We start from the raw sequence: 26,234 nt of genomic DNA, 5'->3' as shown, positions 1-26,234 counted from the left end.
CCCCCCCGCCATCACAGTCCCCCAACTGCCCTCCCATTGGCCCAGGACTTGCCCCGCCTCTCCCCAGCCCCAGAATCTCAGAACCAAGAAGTAATGATCTCAAGTGAACGAACAAAATCAAGTTAAGAGGAAGCCTTCTGGAGAAAAACTCAGACTCCTTCATCTTGAAGCCACGAGATTCTACACTCTGAACTGGCAATCTCAAAAGCGCACACCTTAAAATGGCCACAATGCCGAGAGCTTCCAGACCTGGGGTCATGGGCTGAGGGTTCCGAAAGTATTCTCTTCGGCCCTCACGGTAACTCCATAGCATCCTCACTTTGCAGAGCAGGAAACTGAGGCTCAGAGCTGAGATGCAATGACTTGTCAGATACCACCCAGCTGTGAGTCAAGAGTCCGGTCAGAGAGGTCAACCCTTATCAACCCTTTTAGTCTGACCCCAAAGCCCAGGGCACACAGACCGCAGACTCCCTGCTTTAGAGGGGCTCTCAGCTCAAAATGGTAAGCAGAGGGGACTGAGACCCACTTCACAGGCTGGTTCCAGTGGGTCTGGGGCTTTGACTCTGCTCTGCTCGCAGGCTGGAGCTGGTGGTAACAAAATGGGAGCGGGAGCTGGAGAGAGGCAAAAGGTCAGTGGACATTTGGCTCCACTTCACTGCCCAGTCCCTCTCCCTCCGCCCACCTCCAAAGGCCCAGGCTGCTGGGCCACCAACCCTACAGATGTAGCCAGGACCCCACCAGCCCTCCTGTCCAGAGCTTTGTCCTGCTTCATGGCTGCAAAGAGATAACGAGAATCTGAGCAACTTGGAATCAATTTCTCGTAGAATCTTAGAATCCTAACATCTTAGCATCTTTTTTTTTTTTTTTTTTTTTTTTTTTTTTTTTTTTTTTTTTTTGGCGGTACCCGGGCCTCTCGCTGCTGTGGCCCCTCCCGTTGCGGAGCACAGGCTCCGGACGCGCAGGCTCAGCAGCCATGGCTCACGGGCCCAGCCGCTCCGTGGCACGTGGGGTCTTCCCGGACCAGGGCACGAACCCGCGTCCCCTGCATCGGCAGGCGGACCCCCAACCACTGCTCCACCAGGGAAGCCCACATCTTAGCATCTTAGTCATGGGGGAGGAACTAACATTTCTTGAGGAAACCCTTGGCATTATTTCATTTAATCTTGATAGTAATCCTTGGCGGAGTAAAGGGGTAATGCACCCATTTTATGGATTCAGAGGGGTCTGTAAATACTTGCCCTGGGTCCCAAAGCCAGCCTGAGAAGAGAAGGGACGCAGACCATGCTCCTTACCCTCCACGCGCCATCCTTCAGGTGCCACTTCCTGGGCAGCATCTCGGCCCCTCGGGGCGTGAAGGGACCTGACAGGCCCTCTGGTCCAACCCAGCACCAGGGTCGCCGATCCCCAACATGGAGCTCCCAGCACATGGGAATAGGGAGCTCCTCGCCATCTGCCCCGAGTCAGCCCGGGCCAGCCCAGCAGAGATGTGATTCCCACCCCTACCCTAGATCCCCCTCTTCTCTCTTTGCCCTGGCTCTAAACTCTCCTGCCAACTGGGAGCTGCTTTATCCCAATTTTTAGCCAGCCACCCTAGAGGCCAAGCCCACCCACAGGGAACCGATTGGCTCTTCTGTCCCTCTCCCACCAGAGCAGGGCTCGGCCACCCTCTGGACCCCACCCACATCACAGGGCTAAGACCCTTGCTGAGAACTCCTGACAAGCAGGGATGATGTCCAAGCTTTCCCTGTGTGCCCTTATTGCCCATCAAGGGGCTCAACAATTGCTGAATGAATGAGAAAATGACAAATGATCAGGGAAAGAAATGAATGCAGGATAAGAGCAGTGGGCCTGCGTCCACCAGCTCTACCCTGTGCCAGCAACTACCCTGGGCTCTGGCTTCCAGGAGCCGACAGCCCGACCACTCTGCTCCCCTGTCACAGGCAGAATAATGGCCCCCAAAGACGTCCACATCCTAATACATCTGTGAATATGTTATCCTACATGGCAAAAAGGACTTTGCAGATGTGAGTAAAGATTTTGAGATGGGAAGATTATCCTGGATGATTCAAGTGGGCCTAGGGTAATCACAAGGGTCCTTATAAAAGGGAGGCAGGAGGTTTGGTTTAGAGTGAGAGAGAGATCTGAAGATGCTATACTGCCGGCTTTGAGAATGGAGGAAGGGGCCAGGGGCCAAGAAGTGCCAGCAGCCACCAGACCTGGAAAAGGCAAGGAAACGGGTTTTCCCCTAAAGCCTCCGGAGGAATGCAGCCCTGCTAACATCTTAAGCTTATCCCAGTGAAACCCATTTTTTCTGACCTCCAGCACTGTAAGATAACATTTGTATTAAGTCACTAAGCATTACAATTTGCTACAGCAGCAATAGGAAACTAATACACCACCTATCTGCCAGCCTAGACCCTGGTATTAGCTCGTGTGCCTCCCACCTCAGGTACCTCTGGAGACTCCCCTCTCCCTCTCTCCCTGCCCAGGGAGTGTCTCAGAGCCCCGTGACTTCCCCAAGCCCCAGAGGAAGTGTTAACATCCCAGCAGCGGCAGCATCAACACTTCTGTGCACAGGCTCCAGAGTGAGCCCCACAGCTCACAAGTGTGGGGAGAGGCCCCCCTCTATGTGTGTGGAGGGGTGCAGAGCAGCAGCTGGTCGTAGGGAAAAGGGCCCTGGGGGCCAGGCCTGGGTGAGTCCCAGCCCCACTCTGAGCCTCAGTCTCCTCAGTGGCCTAAGGGGGCTGTGAGCCCCACACCGGCACTTCAGTCTACAAGTTGGGATCCTACTAAGGACAGCTGTTGCCTCTCCTAGCAGGAGAGGAGGTTTTTCCTGGTGCCCAAGAACATGGAGGAATCCATGGCTCTGAGAGGGGAAGGGTCTTACTTAAGGCCGCACAGCAGGAAAATGGAGAGGCTAAGGCTGGAACCTACATCTCCTGACCCCTAGTGCAGACCTCCATGTGTCATACCAAGTCATCCCTTGTGAGCCCCACAGCTACTGGAGGGGGGCTCAGATATCCTGAGCATGTCATGGGCTGGGGCCCACTCACAGCTCAGAGCGCGGCAGCCTGGCAGTCTTCCTCTGCCTCTGTCCACCCCTGGAATGCCTCAGAGGCCTGGGGGTGGGTAACGGTGGGGGCATTGCATTAAGTATCAACTCCCGTGGGGGGGGCATGTCTCTAATAAGCTCCTGCTTCCCAGGGGACCCAGGGCCCCCATCTCAGGGCCTGCCAGCAAGGCGCCAGGCTGCCTGGGCACATTTCCCAATAAGTACGCCAGAGCTGTGAGCCTTTCTGGGAAACATAGGCTCCCCCTTCCCCCGCCCTACTACCAGCATCCCTGCCAACTCTGCTCAGTGGGAACTCTGCGGGGACAATGTATGGCCTAGGAGTCAGGACACCTTGGGCCAAATTCCATACTTGAGACATAGGGCCTTGGGTAAGCCTCCGTCCGCTCTGGGCCTGCTTCATCCGTATACTGGGATGCCCACCTAGCTAGAGGACCAGATGGGAGGGGCAGGGTTGCCTTTGGGTGGTGTGAGCTCCCTGTCTCAGGTAACATGCAAGCTGGAGCTGACTGGTGTCATAGTGGCTGTGGAGGAGACACCAGTGGGATAAGGCACTGTCACTTGCCTCACTGGGGCCCTGGGAACCTCCAATGTCCTAGCCTTTGAGTCACACCAACAGAGGTCTGCAGGGGGCAGCTAGTGCAGCGTAAAGCTCCAGTCTACCCTGGGGGTTTTGTCAATCGCCCCTTCTCACTCTCAGTGACCCATCACACACTGCCCAGGCATAGGAGCTGTAGTAGCTCTTTGTTCACCTTGAATGCTGGAGTCCAGGCCCTCACAAAGCCCTCTGGGCTGCAGCAGAAACCCACCACCCTACTGCCTCTGCCCCAGCCCAAGCCACCATCATCTCTTGTCCAGATTATTCCAGCGGCCTCCTGATCAGCCTCCCTGATCCTCCCGCCCCCGCCCCCCATGGCCTCTGCAATCTACCCCCACAGAGTAGCCAGAGCAGACTTGTGAAAGCCTAAGTCAGATTAGGTCACTGCTCTACTCAGAACCTTGCAACAGTGCCTGCCCCAACTCACCTCAAGTAAACACGAAAGACCTCCTATTGGTTTATGAAATCTACCTCATCTGGTCCCAACCCATTTCCACCCTCCCTTAATTCTGACCTCATCGCCTACTTAACTCCATCCACACAGTCTTCTTGACTTCTGCCTCAAGGCCTTTGCACTTGCTGTTCCTCTCTTCACCTCACAGATAGCCACCTGTCTTGCTCCCTCCAGGCCTCTGGTCTAATCTCCCGTCCTCAGAGAGACTTTCTCAGATCTCTTAATCTAATAGAGTACCCTCTCCCTGTCATTCTCTAGTCCCTTATCCTGGTTTCTTTTGTTCCCCAGCCAGCCCCCATCTCTCCCTGTAGCACAATGTATCCATTTACAGATAGGTATCCTCACTAGTCTGGAAGCTCCCAGGGCCTCGGAGAGTGCCTGAGTGTCTAGGGGTTCAGTAAGTATTTGCTAAATGGACGAATGCATTGCCTTATCAAGGCTCACCCAAGTCTCTGAAACAAACTCCTAGGGCACACAACTTAACATATTCTTTCCCACCTACCAGCCTCTGCCCATGCTATGCCCTCATCCTAGAACCCCACCCTCTCTTCTCTGGATATTCAAATTCTCCCAGTTTTCAAAGCCAAGCTCCAGACAGAGGCTCCTTCAGGAAGCCTCTCGGGCCAGCCCCCAGGCCACTCCCTCAACATCCTACAGCCCCTTCCAGGCTGCTAAGAGATCCTCAATTCTCTTGAGTGTTTCGGCTCCCCAGGCAGCCTGGGGATGCCTCCACCCCACTTCGGGGCAGCATGTGCAGCCTGAAAGATCACAGATGGGCGGGAAGGAAGCAGGAGGGGCAAGTTCCTACACTGGGAGCCCCCTGGGGACAGGATTAGCAGCAGCCTCATGGCCTCCCAAACCCAGCTGGTCCTGGAAATGTGGGGCTGGAAAATGTCAGACTCAACTCTGGTCCATCCCCCAACTCTTCCCTGTGGTGAGGGGAGGACAACCCATTCCTGGGCCACACTCCCCCAGTAGCCCAGGGCGCTTAGGAAGGAGTGGGTGGTGGCAGGGAATAAACGGAGGAAAGGGACGGCCCTGTGCCTGTCCTCCCCCTCCCACCCTCCTCCTGCTGGGTGACAAGACATTTAATTATAGATATTTGGTACCACTCAGAATTCCAAATGTCCTAATCGCCTCCTCTCCCAGAACCAGTTTCCATGGAAAAATCATAGCAAAGAGCCAAGGAGGGAAAGGAGAGAATTCCCACCCCTGTGGGTTCCCTGCCAAGGAGACAGAGTGAAGAAAGGTGACAAAGAGCTGCAGCCTGGCATTCCTCTGCAAGGCAGGGAGCTGGCTGGGCAAGCTGGGGATGGGAGCCATGTCTGCTGGGGGCAGGGGGCGGGGGCAACGTCAGGGTGGTGCATGGACCTCGCTGTGCCCTGCCATACTTTGGGACCTTGAAGTCGGCATTCTCCTTTCTGAGTCTTGAAGTTCTTCCCACCGCAAACATGGGCTCCAGTGAATTAAATAACTACCATGAAAGTGTTCAGACAGGGGTGTGCAGGTGATGCCCCCAATGCCCCCTGACCCTGCCCCATTACTCAGATGGGAGGCCAATTCCACCAAGAAACAGGGACCCTTTGGGCCTCTTCAACTCTAAGACAATGACATTCTAGGATTCAGTGGGAATCTGAGTCTGCAGTTCTAAGAATTCAGTCTTGTGAGATTCTCACAGCTTTCATTTTTGAAGAATGAAACACTCAGAGTGTCTGGCATATAGTAAGCACTTAATAAATGTTAGCCACTCTTACTGCTATTTCAATATGCTAAAGTTCTCTGAGTCCATCCATCTGATTCTGAGACATAAGTCACTTCCTATTTCTGGACTAGAGTTGTCACTTCTGTCAAACGGGTATCAGGTACCTGAGGGCAGAAGGTTAGATCATGAGACTGTACTTTAGGGCAGGATGGGAAGCCTTGGGATGAAGAGTCGCTGATCATCCAGGCCACGGTGGGCCTAAGTGGAAGTGACAAGGGCTGTGGGAGGGAGCAGGGCAGGGAGGCTCCACAACTGGGCCTCCTCCGCCTAGCACATCCGTTCACAGAAAGCGACCATGAGTTATCCCTCATTGCCTGGTCTCCTAGGTTCTTACAGCTGATGCATAGAGCTGCCTTTCTCTCCCTTCCGGCCATACCCCGACTCCTCCTGTTTCCCTTGACCACCCTGCAGGCTGAGTCTCTGCTACAGAGCTTCAATGACCAGGCAAAGACCACCCACTGTACAGATGGGAAAACCGAGGCCCAAGATGACTCTGTCCAGGTCTCAGGGCAAGTCAGAGGCTAAGCCAGGTCTGGAACCAGGCTTCCTGCTCCCAAAAGAGAGGCAGCACCACACAGAGGGCAAATACAGATTTTGGGGTGGGAGAGACCTGACTTTGAGGGGCTTCCTGCAGCCCAGGGGTGGGTCAGGGACCCCCTCTGTCCCCGGGGCCTTTCCTGCCAGCCCCCTGGCTGGGCTCACACTGGCTTCTGCCTCATCAGCAAAGCGTGACAGACTCTTCCCTTCTTATTCTGGAGCCCACACCACACCATCTCCACCCACCGGCCAGGGAGCGTGACTGGAGCCCTGGGCCCGAAACAAGGGAACATTGTCTCCTCCGTGAAGTCCAGAAGGAGGGCTGGACAGCTGCTCCCCATCCTCCTGGAGCCAGAAAGAAAGGGACAGACAGCAGGAGGGATTCAGGCTAGCAGAAGGAAGAACTTCCAGGCTTTATGAGTGGGTGGGGAATTAGGGGATGGTGACTCTCTTCTGAGCTGACTGAAGTCCACCAGGTTATACTGAGGCCCAGAATGCCCAGCCCTGTGCTCAGAAATCAGTAGGGGGCAGGGAGGAGGGGCCAAGGCTGCTCACTGAGAAGCAGCTGAGGCAGTGGACCCTGCCCCCAGGGAGGGCATGATCACACCACCCACTCACAGTACACAAGCCTGCCAGGCAGAGACCATTAACCCCATTTTACAGAAGGGGAAGGTGAGGCATAAAGCAGGGATGTGACTGATCCTAGGCCACACAAGGATCTGGAGCCAGGGCTCAAATCCTGTTCTTTCAATGACAGACTCACCAGTTCTCTCCCCTAAGGGGTAAGAGGGGATAGCGAGCTGGGCCTGGACAGATAGGAGGACTGGAGTGAGCAAAGGCTCGGAGGCTGGAGAGAGCCTCCACTGAGGGCAGGAAGAAACCTGTGTTATGGGCAGGTATGTCCCACCTCACAACCCCTAGGGGCAGCTGGGGTGGCAGGGCTGACCTCCCTGTCCCACGTGATCTCTGAGGACCACGTGGGACGCGGAGACAATGAGAGTAGACCAGGAGCCAATTCTGCAAAAACTCCCACCTCCTCTCTGGGTCTCAATGCCTCTTCTTAGGAACAGTCCCCCTCCCCCCAGTCTCCCCCAGTCCCTTGGTTCACCCCTGCTCTCTCCCAGAGGAGATAATTATAAGGGAAAAGCACCTGGGGATGGGGCCCCTGGCAGGAGCTGCCCCTGCTGTCACCCTCCCCCACCCCCACATTCCAAAGACAACTGGCACTGGAGTTAGGGGCACCTGAGCCGCCCTACCAGGCTCTCAGAAAGAAGGACAGGTCCAAAATGTCCCCTCTCCCCACTCCCTGCCTACTGACTCTGCAGCCTCTGTGAGAGACACCAGAGCCAGGACCGGGGAACTAGAGACAGCACAGAGAAACAGAGAGGGTTTAGAGGGGCCGTGAGGGCACTGAGAACCGGCAGTAACCAAAGTAGTCCAGGGTTAGGGTTTCCAGGCACCTCACTCTGGCAGGGAACACAGTGGGAGCACAGGCCATGGCTGAAATAACCCCAGGCCATCTCCACTCTAAGCCCAAAATCCAGAGCCTCAAATCTAGCTTCCAGCTGGGATGCCACGGCACCACACTGCCGAGAACCCATCTGAACCCACAGCCCAAACTCCAGGGACAGCTGAAGCCAGAAGAAGTGGAGGCCGAGAGCCTCTCCCCGAGATTGAGTCCCCCGGGGCCTGGGGGAAGGAGGAAGCATCTCAGAGTCACCAGGAAGGGGGTGGGGTGGGGAGAAGATGCAAGCCGGCAGGATGGGGGACCAGCGCCCCCATCCTGACCCAGAGAGGCAGCCCTGCCTGTGGGGGCCAGAACCACTCCCAACCTCTCTCAAGGCCCCTCTCTGCTGAACTTCAGCAGCTCCTCCCTGACCCTGCCCTCCCTTAGAGGTACCCATTCTAACTGGAGGAGGCTTTAGCAGATTTCAGGCCCAAAGAGTGTCCCAATTCCAACCCATGGACTCCCCACAAACCTGTACAGCACAGCTGGAAGGAGATATAGGCACCACCTTGTCCACAACCCCTCTGTTTTTACAGATGGGGAGGTTGAGTCACATAGAATAGCCAGGGCTGCCAATGTACTTTATGGAGCCCTCTCCACTACTCCATAAAGTAATGTCTTGTACCTCTCCAATTCTCCCAGGCCCAGGTTCAGATCCAGATTTTGATCTGACACGGGAAAGCCACATGAGTAATGGCAAACCCATGTCAACTGTGGGCCCCTGAGCCAAACATCCTACAAGGGGTTTAGCCAATAAGGCAGCAAGGCTCTTGAGAAAGTTCCATCACCCTCACATCTCCTTATATATTGATAACAAAGAACCAGACAGGAATCTTTAAAACCAGTCCCTGAAAAACATCTAAAGGACCTGATTAGAACCCTTTGTAATGATCACCCAGAATACCTTAGAGCAGATAAGAACCTCTGACATTAGTACCAGCTGAAGCCTGAAGCCTCTGGGGCCTGAGAAGACAGGAGCCTTGTGTCATTAACACTCTTAAAACTGTCTGGGCACTTCCAGAACCAGAGAATCTCCCTCAGACCCGGGCACCTGCCCAGTGAGCACACTCAAGAGACTCCTGCATAAGTCACTGTCCCTGGCCCTCCTTCGTCTCCACCCCAAAGGCCCCCCACAAAGACTCACCACTTGTGGCTTGCTGCAGCACTTGCTGGCTGGAGCAGGCTCACCTGGAGCCCGGACCGTCTCAGGGGGCTTGGCCTCGGCAGAGGGCGGTGCAGTCGGAGTCAAGCAGGGCATATCCACTGGCACTGGGGCAGGGACCTCACTGGAGTGGAGGGTCAGCACGTACTGCTTAGTGACGTCCTCAAGAGATGGTGCCTGCAACGTGGGGTGGGCTCGGGCAGGGAAGCCCATGGGCTCTGGTACAGCCACAGGGGGGCCAACGGAAGTCGGTGGCTCAGGCACCATGATAGGCGTGAAGGTGGAGGGCACACTGGCATGACGAACGTGTTTGGGGGAGGGTCGGGCCCAAGACACGCTGCCAGCCTGGTCCTGAATGCCCTCCTCTCTCGGTAGCTCCTGATGACTGCTCCGAGCTGGGCGCTTCTTGGACCCACGGCGGATGAGCCGTGGGGACAGAACATCAGCCAGTTTTGGGTCAAGGTGGAAGTCATGGTGGGCAGTGGAGGAAGCAGGCGGGGCCTCAGGTAGGGCCCTCTCAGACTGTGCCCGGCCCCTGGCAGGACTGGGCTCTTCTGGTTCTGCCCGCCGCTCTGTGAGGATGGGCTCACTGCTGGACGGAGGCAGCATGGGCTCGACCTCTCTGATGGGCTCCCCTCCAGGGCCCTCGAATCCAGGCCCAGCCAGCTCCCCACGGCGGCTGGGGTCACTCAGAGATTTCTTCTTGGGGGCTTTGCCAGCAACCCTGTCATCGACCACATACCCTAAGGCACCAGGGCCCTGAACAATGCTCTGAATAACCTCTTGGTATCCCTTGCTCTCTTCACTGCCCACAGACCAGTCACTGTGGCCGCTGGTCAAGCCCTCGTCCACAGCTGGGGCTGCCGGAAGCCCTGTCTTGGGGCTCAGCGAGCCCAGGAGGTTGCTATCCACAGAGAACCCAGAGGGCTCCTCAGAGGTGGCAGCCCGGTGGCGCTGTGGAATTGGGTCACTCAGAGATCGGTAGGCCTCACCTGCCTCCCCATTGCTCAGTTCAGTCCCACCAGGGCCTGAAGGCGGGGCTTTGCGTCTCCGGCGGAGGGCACCTGGTGTGGGAGGGGTATCAGAGGACACCAGGGCCCACCCTCCCAGACTGTCTTCAGCCCCAGGGCCATGGTGGTTGGTCTGGGCTGAGGATGAAGAAAGGGGTCGCCACACCCCTGCGGTATCCAGGCTGCAAAATGCTGAAACAGGAGGCTCAGGGTCTGCCCCAATGCCCTCATCTGTCAGACTAGACTCAGGGCCGGAGAGCTCTTCCTGGGACCGCTGCCCTCGGATCACGTCTCCTGCCCAGTCAGGACTTCCAGGGAGGACATCACTTCCATCATCCTCCTGGGCACCCATGCGCTGGATCTTCTCAAAAACCTGACGGGCCTCTTGAACATACTGATCCTGGACGACGAGGGGCAGTGGATCCTCCTCGGCACCTGGGCCTGCCAGCAGGAGTTCAGATGAGCTGGGCTTCAGGGCACTGGTGCGGAGTAGGCGGCGGGCCATGGGCTTCTCAGAGCAGGTAAATGACTTTGCCCTTCGAAGGGTGGCTGTCAAGTCCTTCAGTGTGGGGCGGGTGCCAGATGATGCTGGGGCTGGGGAGGGCATGGGCTCAAGTTGCCCCACAGAGCCACCTGCTGATGGCGAATCTCTGCCATCTAAAGGGCCGCTCCCAAGGTCCTCATGTCGCCCACCAGGCTTTCGGACCCTCAGCTCTGAAAGGTCTGAACGCAGGAAACTGAGTAGTGTCAGGGTCTCTGAGGCAATATCTGGATTCGACAAGGACTTCCGTTGCCGGCTCTTGTCCAGCTCCAATCCTCCATCCCTCAACGCTCTCGTGGTGCCCACAGGTCCCTTGGTGCGGGTTCGAGCCTGGGGCCTTGGAAGCCCTTCCCCAGCTCCAAAGCTAGGGGAGCGATACACGCCCCAGCTCCCAGAGCCCCGGCTAGCCCACAGGTCCTCTTCTTTGAGAGTCTCTGTGCTGGAATAACGGCTGCTACCACGGGAGCCTGCTGGGCTGGCCAGGTACGTGGGAAAGCTCACCTTGGCCACGCGGAAAGTTCCCCCCACAGTGTCTGACAAGGGCCGAAGTCCTTCTTGGGGACCTGGTCCACAAGGAGGAGAGCCAGTACCACACTCCTGGGGTCCTTCCTCCCTAGGGGCTCTTGGAGATGTTGGGGGATCGGGGCTCCTGGCTCCCCTTGCCGAGTCCATGCTGCCCAGATTTAACCCATAACTGTCCGGCCTACAGTCCTTATCCAAGAGGGAGCTTCTAGGCCTGGGCCCCGGCCTCCCTCCCCAGCAGTGGCCGCCCTCACTGTCTTGGTCCTCGTCACTACCTGAGGAGTGGCCGCCGTGGTAGGCCGGACTCTGCGCCCCGGACTGCGGCGGCGGCGGGCCCTCCTCTTCCTCCTCGCTGGAGCTGGCAGTCCGACTGCTGCTGACAGGATAGGAGGAAACGATGCAGGAGGAGGAGGAGCGGGAGGCCCGGGCCCAGGCCTGCGGTTGGGAGAAGCTATGCCAAGAATGTAAACCATCCGCCGGACGCTGCGCTCGCTCCAGTTGCTGCTGCTGCTGTTGCTGCCTCCTCCCCTCGGTCCCTGGGCCCGGCAGCGGCCGCGCCGAACGCAGGCCCGCCAGGGGGAAGCACGTCCGAGGAGGTGGCGTCGGTGGCTGCCGGGGTTCCCGGGTCGTGGGCTCCCACGCGGCACCGTCGGGGCTGGGCGTCCCCGAAGCCTCAGAGTCGGCACTGGGCCGCCTGGATCCAGGGCCACCAAAGAGCTTGCGCATCTCGGTGACGCTGGGCCAGGCCCCGCGCGCGGCTCCCTCCGCCGCTTCTTCCGCGGCCCCGGGGGAAACGCCCCCGTCTCGGGCCCCAGTGGCGTTGTCGTCCAGATGCTGCGCGTCGAAGCGCCTGGAGAGCTGGCGCACCGACGGCGAGAGGCTACGGAGCGGGCGCGGCTGCGCGGGGGCGGCCGGGGGCCCAGACGCCAGCTTGGACACGCGCCGGGAGGGCTGGCCCGCGACGTCCGAGACCGGCCGGCACGAGGCGCGGCGCCGCAGCCCGGAGGCGTCCGTTGCCTCCTCCCTCGGCCCTGGCCCGCCGCTCCAGCGCTCCAGCAGCTTGAACGAGACGCTGCGATAAAGCTGGGGCCGGGGCGCCCCGTCCGCCATGGTGGCGGCACTCACTCTGGGGGGGCTGGCCTCGGGGAGCCGCGGCCAACCCCCCCTGCGCCCCCGCCCCAAAGGAGCGCAGCGACCGGCGTCCGAAGGCCTGGGTCCCGCAGCCGCAGTGCGAGGCGGCTAGCGGGGAAAGGGTGCAGGGACCGGAGCACAGGTTTATCTGCTGCGGCTCAAGTTTCTGCGCCCGCGGGCCGCATCGGCTCCATCCCGCGCGACCCCTCCCGCCTCAGAGTCGACTCCCGGGCCCAGCCCCCGCCTCGCCCGGTGCGACCCGGAGCATCGCGGCCCGACCCGGTACTGGCTGGATCCCAGCGCTCCGTTCCTCGGCTCTGCGCCCGCCCGCCAGCCGGCCTGCCTGCCTCCCCTCGCGCTCCCGCTCCGGCTCCCGCTTCCTCCCTCTAGGCTGCCTGCTCCTCGCTCCCTTTTGTTGCAAATAAACTTTGTGGCGGAGGAAAGGGGGTGGGGGGCGGGGCCTCGCGCCCAAAAGAGGGGGTGGGCTCCCGGCGCGCTCTAGTCTGGGAATCGGGAGTGAGGGGGAGGGGAGGGAATCGGGGAGGAGCGGAAGGAGAAATAAGACTGTTTGAGCACAGGCTGACTGAAGCGACCCTCCAGATGAGCCCCTCGGGAGCCCAGCGGGCAGAGCTGACCCCCATCCCCCCAGCACTCGCTGCAACACGCAAACTCTGAGTGTGGTCGGCTCCGCAGGCGTACAGTCGGGGTGGCGCACCCTCTGCATTCGGGCGGAAACGCCTCCTGCCCAAGGGACCCCAACGTGGCAACCTCGGACCCACAAACTCTCGTACACAACACCGACACTCAGGTACAAGCAGAAACACTCTCCCAGCCGAGAGACTCGCCTCCAGGGGGAGCGGTGCGCGCCGCAGACCAACCCGGGCGCTTGCAGCTCCCTGTCCCGCCCCTTCACCCCGCCCAGGCCACGCCTCCTACCAGGTCCTTCGCTGCGAATCCCGCTGTTAACTGCGACCGGGTCCAGCCCCTGGCACCCCCAAACGCCCCGCCCCTCCCACCTCTGCGGCCAGTCCAGCTCTGACTGTCCCCCCACCCTCCCCAAGCCGCTCCAGGGGCCCCCACCCTTTGTGACCACGCCCCCACGTTTCCAGCCGCGCGCCTTGTACCCCGCCCCCTCCTTCTCCAGCTCTTTGGGGTTACGCGGCTCTAGCGCCGTCTACCGGCCGGATTCGCCCACCCCCGTGGAGCCTTGGACGACTAAAGCTGCACCCGCCACAGAAAAACCAAAAAAACAAAAAAACCCGGAGAGTTGGGAAGACTTCACTTCCTTTACCTCCTTCTAGTCGTTAACTAGTCCCTTCAGGAGCCGTTTCAAACCTATTCCCTTCGCAAAGTGCACTGCCCTTCCTTCGACTTCACACACAAAAGGCGCTTTGACGGGAACGCCCTCGATTTACCACTGCCGAACCTACACTCCTACCTGACTCCCATTCGCCCTCCTGCCAGGCAAGGTGTGGGTGCCTTCTACTGCTTCACACCACCCTTGGAGGTAGATCTTATTGCCCCTTCTCTGTGGGTCATGAAGAAGAGCTCTGACCAGTGTCAAAGTCAGGAAATGGCAGCTCCTAGTACGACTCAAATTCAGATTTCAGGAGCTTCAAACACCATGCTTCTCCAGACAGCCTGTGCTGGTTCCATATCCCTGATGAGCCCCCAGCAGTATCCTCCTCCTCCCTGGGCCTGGGATCAGCCTCCCCAGGAACAGCGGACACTCATGTTACCCTTAGCCCAAGAGGACTGTGGCTGAGCCCCATTAGCTAGGAGGCCCTGGATGCAGGAGGCCCCGGTCCAGATGAACAGGCAGGGCTGGGCGTAGGGCAGGAAGGTAGACACTCAGGGATTGCCTGACTACCGCATGAGACACGGAGGACTCAGCGAGAAGCCCAGGGCCCTGCTTGCTGCTTCCCTTGGGTTGTGGGAAATAACTGTAGGGAGAAAGCTCTTCCTCTTTGAGTTGAGACCAGCCTCCAATAAGTCCCTCAACTCAACCTTACCTCCTCTCTGTCTCAAAGGGGCCAGCGTATCGCTCACTCTTCAACGGGAAATTGATAGCAAGGAAGAGAGCTCTGTCTGGCCTATTGTCTCTCTGCCCTTTCCTTGCTGTGTGACCTTGGGTAAATACCTGCACTTCCCTGGGCCTCAGCTGCCTCATCTGAAAAGTATGGAGTGGGTTTAAGTTTCCCCAAGGGTGCCTCTCTCTGACTGTATTTGAAATCAGACTCTTGTCTCTTCTAGGTTGTTTTGGTATGGTGGGGGGGACCCTCATCCTGGAAGTCACTGCTCCCCAATAATAACAATGGCCCCTGCCATCTGAAATTGGTAATTTTCCAAGCTCTGTCACACCTGGTCATTTTCTGTCTTCACGTCACTTCTGGGATAGAGGATAGAGGTTTTTATTCCCAAATCACAGATGGGGAAGCTGGTGGAGAGGAGCAGAGACTCAGGTCACAGGCTCCCAGCGCCCTGCAGCTTGGCCTTGAGGTGGGCTCCTTGGGGCCTTTGGACCAGGAATCCCCTTGGTGGGGAGGGAGGGTGTTTAAGGAGCTACGCTGGGCCTCCACCCAATGGGAAGCTCACCCAATCAGAGATTGGCTTGGCTGCTTACAGTACATCATGAGTGCTCCCCGCACCAGCCCCTTCTGATTCAGGATGAGACAAAGTCATCTTCCAGGCACAGAGAGGGCCTGGGTGTTTTCAACCCTCAGAATATTCATCTAGAAGGGGTCTGGAAGCACTGGGTGCCAGGGCGGACAGCAACACTAAGCCGGGCCCAATGCAGGCACCGTCACAGATGTGACAGGTGGCCCTCAGCATGTTGCTCTTTTCCTTTGGGCCTCAGGCTCCTCACCTGTGAAAGGGGAATGAAAACAGTAACCCATCTACCCAGTGAGTTGTGGTGACCCAGCAATATCAGTGCTGTAGAATCCCTTGGGGAAATGAAGATAGAAGATTGTGATGGTCATAGTCAAGGCCAATGATGGGCCTCAGGCACTTACGAGGGAGAAAGATGAGTGAGGGGACTCCAAGAAGCAATGAGCTCTGGACAGGAGCTGTCTTAGGGGGAGTCTGGCTCCTAACTCCGTTCCAAAGTCAAATAGAAGTGACCCGAGATGGTCCCCTTTCCTGTATAATTAGGCCTCAAGTGCACAGAATTGGATTATTTGTAACCTTTTGTTCATGACACATTCTTACCAGTTATTTGATTCCCATCAAAAAACAAAACAACTAGGGCCTTTACAGTGTTCTATATCTCATTATATAGTTCTCCCACCACTCATTCTCCTGCTGCTATCCCGCCACCCACGGTTTCCATCACCTCCTGTGTTCAGCATTCCCTTGCTCTCCTTTTTATATAGTTTTAGTGCATCTGTGTATTCCTTCAAAGTATATATTTTCATTCTAGTTATTTAAAACTTTATAAAAAGGGCATCTTGCTGTGTATAATTTTTTGGGATTTCTTTGTACTTAATATACTGCTAAGATTTACGCACTTTGCATGTCGGTATAGTGCATTCTGGCTGTGTGTTAACATTCCAATGTGTGAATATAGCACAGTGTATTCATCCACTCTCTCATGGATGGGCATTTGGGCGGTTCCAGCTGTTCGTGCTTGTGAACAGTGCAGCTCAGTGTTGTGCATGACTTCACGTGCACATGCGCAGAAGTGCTGGAGCAACAGCTATGCTGTTGTTCAACGTTGGAGAGGCATTGTCAAGCTGGGGTCGAATACCTCTTCTATGTTTTTTGATGATGTGTTTCCTTTCCTGTGAAGTGCCTGTTTGTGTCTCCTGCCCATTCTTCTCTTGGGTTATAATACTCTCTTGTACTTTATGAAAATTATGCCCTAACTTTTCCATGCTCCATATCTCTGGGGGCATAGGGAGGGCTGGTAGTATTAACGTTATTTTACAGGTAAGGAAACAGAGGCTCAGAGAAGTGAAGGGGGCTTGTTCAAAAGTCAGAGTCAGAAACAGCCCTTCTGCACTGAGGCCCAAAGACCTCAGCTAAGAAACCTTCTCTTCACCTCAAGCTGGGTCAAGGCTCCCCTGGTCCTCAGCCTCTATTGGTCCCTGACCATTCCAGGAGCTTTTTTTCTCCTTAGTGACACCTTCCTTGTCCCCTGGCCCTCTTTATGTTCTTCTGAGCTCTCCTGCATGGTTGTAATGATCCAGATATGTATGTGTGTATTTCATTATTGCCATCCTCCATCAGACTAGGAGCTCACTGAGGGCAGGGACCCAATGCTCAGCATGATGCTTAGCATATAGTAGGTGCTCAATAAATGTTTGCTGGATGAACTGTTTCCTTGTCTGCACACCCAGCCCTTGGATTCTTTCTGAGGGTAGGGCTGGGTCTGAGCTGGAAGGAGGAGCCAGCAGCATCCTCACTAGGACAGATTCAGTGCCCCTGGGCTTTTCCTGCTTGGCATGGAAGTCTCCTGAGACAAACCCTGGTTCCTGACTCTCTGGCTCCCCCATCTTGGCCCTGCCCCTCTGACTCCCTGTCGTCAACCTCCAGCAGCCAACACTCACTGGTTTCCTGTCTTGGAAGCTCCTTCCCTGGGCCTGGCCTCCTTTAGAATCTTCCTCTCTCTCTTCTTCCCCACCCAGCATCTCCACTTCCTCCCCTCCAGCTGCTCCTTGACTCACCTACCTCCACTGCGCCATCATGCCACCATCATTCCGAAACCCCAGGCTTTGACCCTCTACCTCTCTGGCTCCTCCTTCTTCCCAGCGCCCTGATGCTAGAGTTCCCAGGACTCTATCCAGGCCCTCTCTTCTTACGCTCTTCATCAGGAAGCCCATCCACTCCCTCAGCTTCAAGCCAAAAGTGGGATGACCACTCCTCAGGCTTTGCCACTCTTCTAAGAAGCCTTCCTGGTGTCTCCAGGCCCTGTTGACTCCTAGCTCCTACTTAGGTGGAGGCCTCAGCCCTCCACACCAGGCTGGACCTTGTCCCCCTTCCAGTCCATGACACTGCCTGGCCTCCACCAAGGTCCGCCATCTCAGTAGGCATACTGAGTAAAGGGATTAGCTCTGGCTGTGGGTAACAAAGGCCTGAAAAACTGGTGGCTTAAAAAAGGTAGACATTTATTTCTCTCTCATGCAAAAGTCTGGATTTAAGTGACCCCAAACTGGAATGGTCAGAAACGCAAGTTGCTTCTCATGTTCCAAGATGGTGCTCCAGCTGTGACGTCACAATGTAAGCAACAAGGAGGGAAGGGAGGCCAGACACCACCTGTCTCTTAAAGACATTCCCTCCTCCCATATTAAACTGCCTTAGGGCATTTGGCTTATATCCCATGGACCAGGAGTAATTTATCTGGCCATACCTAGCTGCAAGAGAGGCTAGGAAATGAAGTTTTCATCCTAGGAGACTGTGCCTAACTAAAAGAGAATTGACATTGTTGTTGGCACAGCTTCCTAGGGGTCCCCAGTTACTAGGACTGGGTGGGGCAGGTGGGCACTTGGAAGTCAGGTGAAGAAAGGAAAGGGGAGGGAAGGGAGGGTGAAGCAGGGGAGGATCTAGTATTGGGGTTAGAGAAAGGCTGTGTGACCTTGGTAAGTCAGTTCCCACATCCGGGTCTCAGCTTCCCCATTATAAGTATTTTAAGGATTAAATGAGAAAATGAGTATACCACACGTTGCATGGTTCCCAGAATGCACAGAGCCCGGCCTATGGCCACTACTGTCCTTGTGGCTCGCCAGTGCTTCCCTGGCTGGCAGCCTTTTCCTCTCTAGCCCTGCTAACCCTCCAGCTTCATATCAGGCCACAGCCCCGCCTATCCTTCCTCAGGCAGCCTCCATGCCTTTGTTTGTGCTGTTCCCTGTACCAGGGAACACCCTTACCCTTTTTCCTTCAGTGTAATTACATCTATCCTTTAAGACCCAGCTGTACCACTCCTTCCCCCAGGAAGTCTTCCGCAACCCCTTTGGTCCCTCCTGCCCCTCACCGCACTCCACCCCTGTCTGTGTCGTCTCTGTCCCCATGCCAGCAAGCAGACCTTCCCAGAGTAAGCCCCCCACCCCTGCCCTGCCCCTCCATCACTGAGAGTGCTCTGGGTTAAAGTGAGAAGGGAGAAGGGCGGTGGGGAAGAGGAAAAGAACAAAAGGAGGCGGAAGGGAAGGAGGAATTCAAGACCCCCCAAATGGTGCTTGGAATCCCTCGCTGGTCCTGGCATGTAATAAATTGATTTTTCCTTCTTATAGGAACAGATGGGGCTCATGGATTATGGCTCTTATTCTCAAAAAAGTGTGCTGAATTTTTTTTTCTTAAAAGACTAGCTGCCTCCTAGCTAAAGGAGAAAGAAAAACCCTTGCAATCTACCCTGCTTAAAGCTCCTTGTTTAGAAACCTCCTATGCCTATTCCTAGAGACAGACCCTAGAGGAACTTGTGTGAGCAAAAGGCGAAACCATTATAACAGTAACATTCATTGCATGCCTACTATGTTCCAGGCATTGTTCTAAGTGCTTTGCACATACTAGTTAATTTAATCCTCACAACAACTTTACAAAATAGGTACCATTATTACTCCCACTTTACAGTTATGGAAGTTAAGGTATGAAGAGGTTAAATAACTTCCCCAGAGTAACACAGCTAGTAAATGACAGACCCAGGATACACACCCAAGTGACCTGGCTCTGGGGTCTGAACCCTTTATGCTATTCTGCCTTGCAAGGGAAGCTGGGAATGGAATTTACCTGCGGCTCACAATTTCCACTCTTGGAAAAGTAACCAAGGGGTCACAGTTCTTGGCATCCTGCTGGGACAGGCATCTGGGACTCGCTGCCGCGCTCAGCCTGGGCCATTGGCAGAGGCCCTCTGCCTTCTGCTCCCCCAGCTCTTACTCCCCCGTGACAGGCAGCTGAAGAGCCTGGTCTCAGATGCAAGATGGATAACACCCGGACTGCTTGGCACAGCATTGCACTATATGGGGACTAAGAACCAGTCTGTCTTCTGATGTCCCCACACATCTACCTCAATGTGACCCAAAGAATCAAATTGCCTTCTGTCCAAATTGTCAGCCTCTCCAGCAAGGACACTTTCAATGGATTCCCAAGATGGGCTGGGGCCTGGTTTTCCCCCTTCCTCTACCAGCTGCAAGCACACCTCAGACATTACTGTGGAGTTTAACTCCTGCAGAGCCCTTCTCTAAAGGTCCCCTTGGCTGAAGAGCCTTGGAGATTAGGCAGGGCCAAAAATAAAAATGCTGAAGAAGTTGTACAGTCCTTCCCCTCCCTGCCTTGTCCCTCTGCCCTTTCCTCTCTCCGCTCTAACCTTCTAAGGTGGAAGACTCCCTTTGCCATGGCTGGCTCTGCCAGTACTGGGTCTGTGTGGCATACTAGCAGCCATGGGCTGGCCACATTGTTCCACAGGAGGAAAACTGAGATCTGGGAGGAGGGAATAAGGAATGGAGGAGTAGTGAGCGGGGGTGGGGCGGGAGTGTGTGGAGATGAGGACAAGGAGCAGAGAGGACCAAATGAATGAATGGAACACAGCACATCCCCCAGAGATCTCATATGCATCCCTCAAAACCCAGCTCAAATGGCCCTTCCCAGAAGCTCTCACTTACCCCTCCCATCTTCTCTTACTCCCTTTATTGGTGACTCCAAAGAATGCAGCATACTCCTCAGTTACAGTACATGTCGTACTATATTTTTGTGAGCAGCTTAACTCTCTCCCCAACTCTCCATGGCTTCTTGAGACCTTCTGGAGAACCAGGCCCAGGCTTGTCTCTCTCTGTACCCACAGGGCCTGGTTCAGAAAAAGGGCTTAATAAATAGTTGTTGGTGAAGTTTTGGGGTCTGGGGGGGGTCTCACTCTATGCCCCGCTGAGCTAAGCTCTAATTCTCTGCATGGCTTGGGGCTGGTGGAGCTTTTGGTGCCCCAGCCACAGTGGCAAACACAATGGTTGCCCAGACCCCACATGTCCTGCCCCAGTGGACTCAGTGACCCTGTCGCTGCCACTTGGCTGTGAGATTCTGTAGCAGCTCCTGTGGCCGCCGGCGGAACTTCTTCTGGGTGAAGTAGAAGAGGATGGGGTCCAGCACGCTGTTGGCACTGGCGAAGGGCCGTGTGCCCTTGTAGGCGGCCGCGAAGGCCTCCAGCACAGGGCAGGGGAGGCCGGGCGTAGAGCGCACCGCCAGGTAGGCTGTCTTGGTGGTGTGGAAAGGCAGGAAGCTGATGGCAAAGGCAGCTGCCACCACCACAGCCATGCGGGCTGCCTTGCTACGCCGCTCCTGGGCCACAGGCCCTGCTGGGCCGTCCCGGCGGCACAGACGATGGGCCAGGCAGCAGTAGCAGGCCAGCAGGGCAACAAAGGGCAGCAGGAAGCCGATGACTGTGAGGGCCATGCCATAGGGCATGTAGTGGGTGGCCAGGGCAGGTGGGCTCAGGTCATAGCAGACCGTGCGGTTACGCTGGATGCCTGTGGCAGCAAAGAGGGCTGTGGGCAGGCACTGGGTCGTCACGGCCAGCCATACAGCCCCACACACTAGCCAGGCAGCCCGGCGGCCCCCACGCTTGTGCCAGGGGGCCAGAGGGTGGCAGATGCCTAGGTAACGCTGGAAGCTGATGCAGGTAAGAAAGAGGATGCTGCCGTGTAGGTTGGCATAGAAGAGGAAGCGGACCAGGCGGCAGGCGAGGTCTCCGAAGGGCCAGTGGTCACCTTGGGCATAGTTATAGATGAGCAGGGGCAGGGAGCAGGCATACAGCAGGTCCGCCAGGGCCAAGTTCAGGGTGTACACAGCCGTGCGGGTCAGGGCCCGGCGGGATGTGCAAATCTGGGCAATGACGCAGGCGTTCAGTGGCAGGCCGGCTGCCAGCACCACCGAGTACACGGGGGGCAGCAGTAGCCGCTTGAAGTTCTCTTGGTAGACGCAGGTGGTGGGCGGCAAGCCCAGGGCCTGGCCTGTGTCATTGTCCCATTCCATGGCTGTTCAACTGGACTTCCTACATCCAGAGATGCTGGGGAAGCAACACACAATCTGTCAGTGGCTACACTCATTGACCACCCAGTAGGCCCCTGTCCCTCTCTGGGCCTTGACCTCCCCACCTGAACCATCTCTGATACTCACCACCCCACGGAAGCCCTCCACAACCCTCACTTTAAGGAAACCTGGAATACAATAAAGCTCAAGCTTGGGAGAAATCCAATTCACTTTCTTGCTGTAATATTCATTTCCTACCAACCTTCTTGGTGAATTTCTATTCATCCTTCAAAACCCTAGTCAAATGTCTCCTCTGTAAGTGAAGAGTGACAGATTTTGGTTTGAATCCCAACTCTGCTATTTACTAGTTATGTGAACTTGGGCGACTGATATGATGTACCTTATCTGAGTCTCAGTTTTCCCATCTGAAAAATGGGGGATTGATGTACCCACCTGTCAGGATGTCATGAGGTTAGAGGCACTAAATCATGCTATGCAGGGCTTCCCTGGGCTCCCTGGAGTTTGGAGATTGTGGTCATGGTGGGCCTGCTTGTCTATCTCTTCCCCACAGACTGTGAAGCTCCTGAGGAGAAGTGCCAGGTCTGGTGCCTCTCTGTGTCTGAGAGCCCAAAATTGGGGCCCAGGGCAGGGAAGGCCCTGGTAATTAATTAATCAGCATGAGTAGAATGTCCACACTTCTGAGCTAAGGACAGTGCCCACCTCCTCAGCCTGGACTCCACCTTCCAAAGCCATGGTCATTCTTTTGGCTGCAGTCTTCGTATCTGTAGAATGGGGGAAGGAGGTGATTTAGGAGTTCCCTAAATCCTTCCACGGGACTTTTGGCTACAAAGGCGTGTCTGGCTGAGCCACTAGGGCCACAGCGCCCCCTGGTGGCAAGAGTGAAAACCGCTTCCCCTGAAGGCAAACGGCTGAGGGACCAACCAATTCCACAGCTACTTTACAGAGAGGGAAATCCAGGCACAGTGAGGGGCACTGACCGCTCAATCTTAGTGAGTTAGAAGCAGAGCCAGAACCAGAACCCAACTGACTGACTAAGAGGAGGCAACTTAGTGTGACCCATGGACTTGAAGAATAGAGGTTATAAATCTAGCTTCAGAGCTAGGCAGGCCAGGTTCAAATGCTAGCTCCCCTACTTCTATGCTGTTCTACAAAGGGGAGGTTGCTTGCCTTTTCTGGGCCTGTGTCCTTATCAGTAAAACTGTCATAGACCTGATATTCAGTAGGTGCTTAATAAATGCCATGCCATGCCACTGTAGCCTACACCTTATCTGTCCATTCATCCCTTCAAGCTAGGTTTTGGGGGAGCCAGCAGCACAAATGCCTCAAGAGTTTCCCTGGTGGGATCAGTCTGACTTATTGATACTCACCCCCCAACTGGCATTTCCATATTTACTGGTGTCCAGAGAGAATTCACAACTTAAATCCAATGGTCCTGGAAGGGAAAGCCTTTGGGATAGTGAGTCAAATCACCCCCTCTCCCTATTTTACAGATAGGAAAAACTGAGGCCCAGAAAAAAACATGAAGTCCTGCAAATGCATTCAGAAGGTGACAGAGGGTTGAAGCTGAGTATAAGGGCTCTGGTCCAGATGCCCATGTTCAAATCCCAGCTCTGTCACATGTAAGCTGTGCGGCCTTAGGCCCGTTACTGAACCCCCGTGCCTCGGCTTCCACATCTATAAAAGGGGATAATGTAGTACCTGCCTCATAGGGCTGTTGTGAGGATCAGTGCCTAGCACAGGGCAAGGTGAGCTATTCATTTTTTCTTTTTTTAAATTGGAGTATAGTTGATTTACAATGTTGTGTTAGTTTCAGGGGTACAGCAAAGCGAATCAGTTGTACATATACATATATCCACTCTGTTTTTAGATTCTATTCCCATATAGGCCATTACAGAGTATTAAGTAGAGTTCCCTGTGCTATACAGTAGGTTCTTATTAGTTATCTATTTTACATGTAGTAGTGTGTATATGTCAATCCCAATCCCCCAATTTATTCCTCCCCCACCCCTTACCCCCTGGTACAAGGTGAGCTATTCCTAATGTGAATATACCTGCTAAATAAAGTTATGAGATTCTTTAAAGTTAATTAGAGCAAAACATAACTCCTCAAACTAATTTCTCCCAACTTAAAATTTGATTTTGATGAAAATAGCTTACCCAGATTCGGGGCAACTGCAAAATGATGATGTTTGGACTCTCTAGCCTGTAACCCACGTGCTACATCACCTTTAATTATCAAAGATTCTTCCTGGGGCTACAGTGCATGTGCTAGGAGTGCTGGGCACCCAGCCAAGCAGTTAAGCATGAGGTAGAGGCCAGAGGAGGAGGCACGACAGTCCCCCCACTGTCACCAAGAAGCCAAGATTAGTACAGGCAAGAGAAAGTTCATTCATCTCATTTGTTTGTTCCAGCCATTCTTTCATTCATGCATTCATTCTTTGTTTTCACACGCCAGACATTTAATGGGTACTCACTGCTTGCTCACTGCATGTGGCATAGTGTACAGATGTAGATGTAGATAGATACATATACAGATATATGCATACACATACACATATTCATATACATATACATATGCTAGTCTGAGGGGGGAGACCGGTGTGAACCACGGGATGGAAGAAACTTTTCAGAGGAGGATGAAGGATGGAGCAAGTCCCTGGTGGCTGAGGGAGATTTCCATGGATGGAGAGGGGTGTGAGGCCCCCTGGGGTGTCCCCAGGTGAGGAGGAAGAGGGCGCAGGCAGGGCCTGAGAGGAGAGTAGCGCGCTAGGACAGAAGGTTATGGTGAGGATGGAGAGCATGTGGAAGGAACTGTGCTGAGCGCCCCCCCCTTTGGGGAGGTCTGTCGCCCTTGGACACCACCCCGAGAGAGAGCCCTCTGCCTCAGGCGACTGACTGCAGTTTCCAGGAGTTTTCTGCCTCGCACTCCCTGGCGAGAGTGGCCCTCTCGGAAGGAGGCAGGGGCTGCTGTAGGGGATCCAGGCAAGCCTTCAGGTCTGCTCCAGGAAAGGTCACACTGGCTTCCTGATCCGCTCGCCTTCTGAGGACCTAGGAGTGGTGAGCTGTTCTCCCACTTCCCGGCAAGAGCTGGTCCCAGGGAGGGCTCGCGTGGTCCCTGCCTCTGGGCAGCAGCTGACACTCCTTCGAGTTCTCACACCTGTCACTCACTCCTGGGCCCTGTGCCCTGGACCGGCTCAGACCCCAGCCTCTTCCTGGGCTCCAGCTGCTCTGCCTGAGGTGGAGGGCTTTCTAGCAGGCGGCTCTGACTACATCCTTCCCTGTATCCCTCTGCCCTTTGAAGAAAAGCTCAAACTCTTGTCCTGACAGTCAAGCTCCCTGCCGAGCCCTCCAGCCTCATCTGATGTACCCCAGATGAGGCACTTCACTCTGCCCCTTCCTCTCCTGCCACACTGTTCTCAAGACACCGAGACCTGCCACACGGCCATTCATGGCCAGAGATCCAGACTTCCTCTCGGGCTTCCCCATTTTTGCTGTTCCTGTCACACAAAATGCCATTTAAGCCATCTCTGTTTGTCAAAACCCTAAGTGTCCATCAAGCTCCAGATCTAATCTTACTTCTGTCTTTTCTGATCCCCCAGTTGGGTGGAGTCCCTTCCTCTCTGCCCACCTCCCAAATCTGTGGACCTCCTTTAGGTCAGCGCTGGACCCAGCCTGCCTACCCCCCTCCCCTCCCCACCCTGGCCCACGGCCCCCAAGATGTGCCAACACTTACATGCAGCCTCCTGTCCCTGAAGCGCCTTGGCGGCCCCAAGTGTTTTAGGTCAAGGAGAGGCCAGACATGCCCTGAGCCCAGGCTGTAACACCTCCGACAGGGCAGCTTCCTCTGTTTCCCGGCAGGGCTGTCTCCGATTGAAATAGCCCCTGCGGGGACCTCCCCCAGCTGCCGCATCACCCTCAGCACCAAAGCCTAGCGGAAACTGAATCTAAGGAGCGAGGAGGCAGAGAAAAGATCTCCTTCCTGGAAACCTCCCCACCCCAGCAGACGAAAGCGGGTGATGAAGAGGCAGATTGAGGTGGGGGAGGACCAGAGGCTGCTGCTCTAAGGCCAGCCCCACAGACCCAGCAGCTTCCTCTCTCCTCAGCCCTCTCTCAGTCTATCCATCTGTCAAATGGGTAGTTGGTTTTTAAAGAACTGTTGGTCTCTCTTTAGCTATAATACCCAGAGCCGTTTTCCTAGTCACTCCTCCATCCATCCCTCCTTTCTTCATCCACTCAACAGCTCATTCACCCACCTGTCCATTCTTCTCTGTGGCAATCCACTTACGCACTCACTTATTCAGCCACCTTCTCCCTCCCTCCTTCCCTCTCTCCTTTTTTCCACAAGCTCGATCTTCCCACATTTCCCCACTTAGCAGTCACTGTTCCCTTGGACACTGCAGGCCCAGAGCTCCCTGGGAGTGAGGGGCGTGGGTTGTGGGGATAGAGGTGATGCCTGAGAACTCACCCGGGTGCATTCTCTCTGCCTGTGCCAAGCCCTTCCCAGGCCTCTCCGCACCACCGAACCAGGACTCAGAGCTGTTAGGACAACCAGAGGAGGCGATGTGGCTCCTTGCTGTCCCAAGGGGGGCAGCTCCAGTGGTGGAGATGGTACTCAGGGGCTGACCTGGAGGAGGTGGGCTTTCATTTGGAGTGGCTGAGGCAAATAGAGACAGAATGGTACAGGAAAAGATCACTGCCCAGGGAGTTTGAGGCCCAGGTTCTTGTGCTACCTTGGTACCTACTCACTTTGTGACTCTGGACAATCCCCTCCCCTTCTCTGACCCCCCTCAGTACAATGTGGTCATACTGGCCACCAGTATGTTGTGAGGGTGACCTGCCAAAGGGAGGGAGGACTCTTTTTACCTTGTAAGGTATAAGCACCGATCTCACCCCCAAACGCATTTTACAGGCAAGGGGATTGAGGAACGGAGGCGGGGCCAAAAGTTTAGAACAAACTGAGAAAATTCAGG

At 55.5% G+C, this 26,234-nt stretch overlaps 2 protein-coding genes across 2 annotated transcripts in view; both read right to left on the bottom strand.

The window, feature by feature from the left end:
* ARHGEF17 (Rho guanine nucleotide exchange factor 17) overlaps positions 1-12,288 on the bottom strand; it is a 59,336-nt gene extending 47,048 nt beyond the window's left edge. The window contains exon 1 of the mRNA XM_007448074.1: positions 9,073-12,288. Coding sequence (XP_007448136.1) covers positions 9,073-12,273 — 3,201 coding nt within the window. The 5' untranslated portion in view covers positions 12,274-12,288. The remainder of the gene's footprint in view (positions 1-9,072) is intronic.
* Positions 12,289-19,903: 7,615 nt separating this feature from the next.
* P2RY6 (pyrimidinergic receptor P2Y6) lies at positions 19,904-22,696 on the bottom strand. Its single transcript, XM_007448073.1, has 3 exons — positions 22,632-22,696; positions 21,964-22,025; positions 19,904-21,280 (listed from the first exon to the last, which is right to left on the bottom strand). Exon 3 carries the CDS (start codon positions 21,244-21,246, stop codon positions 20,260-20,262), a length of 987 nt encoding a protein of 328 aa, XP_007448135.1. The 5' UTR covers positions 21,247-21,280; positions 21,964-22,025; positions 22,632-22,696; the 3' UTR covers positions 19,904-20,259.
* Positions 22,697-26,234: the final 3,538 nt, after the last annotated feature.

Source organism: Lipotes vexillifer, unplaced genomic scaffold, assembly GCF_000442215.2.
Source record: "Lipotes vexillifer unplaced genomic scaffold, Lipotes_vexillifer_v1.1 scaffold640, whole genome shotgun sequence".
Classification (NCBI taxonomy): Eukaryota; Metazoa; Chordata; class Mammalia; order Artiodactyla; family Lipotidae; genus Lipotes; species Lipotes vexillifer.
Note: the sequence above shows the minus strand (reverse complement) of the source record. Positions and strands in the feature narration are given on the sequence as shown.

Bases quoted from the DNA above. Each gene is read 5' to 3' on its own strand.
- P2RY6 (XM_007448073.1), bottom strand. From the start codon at position 21,246: ATGGAATGGGACAATGACACAGGCCAGGCCCTGGGCTTGCCGCCCACC.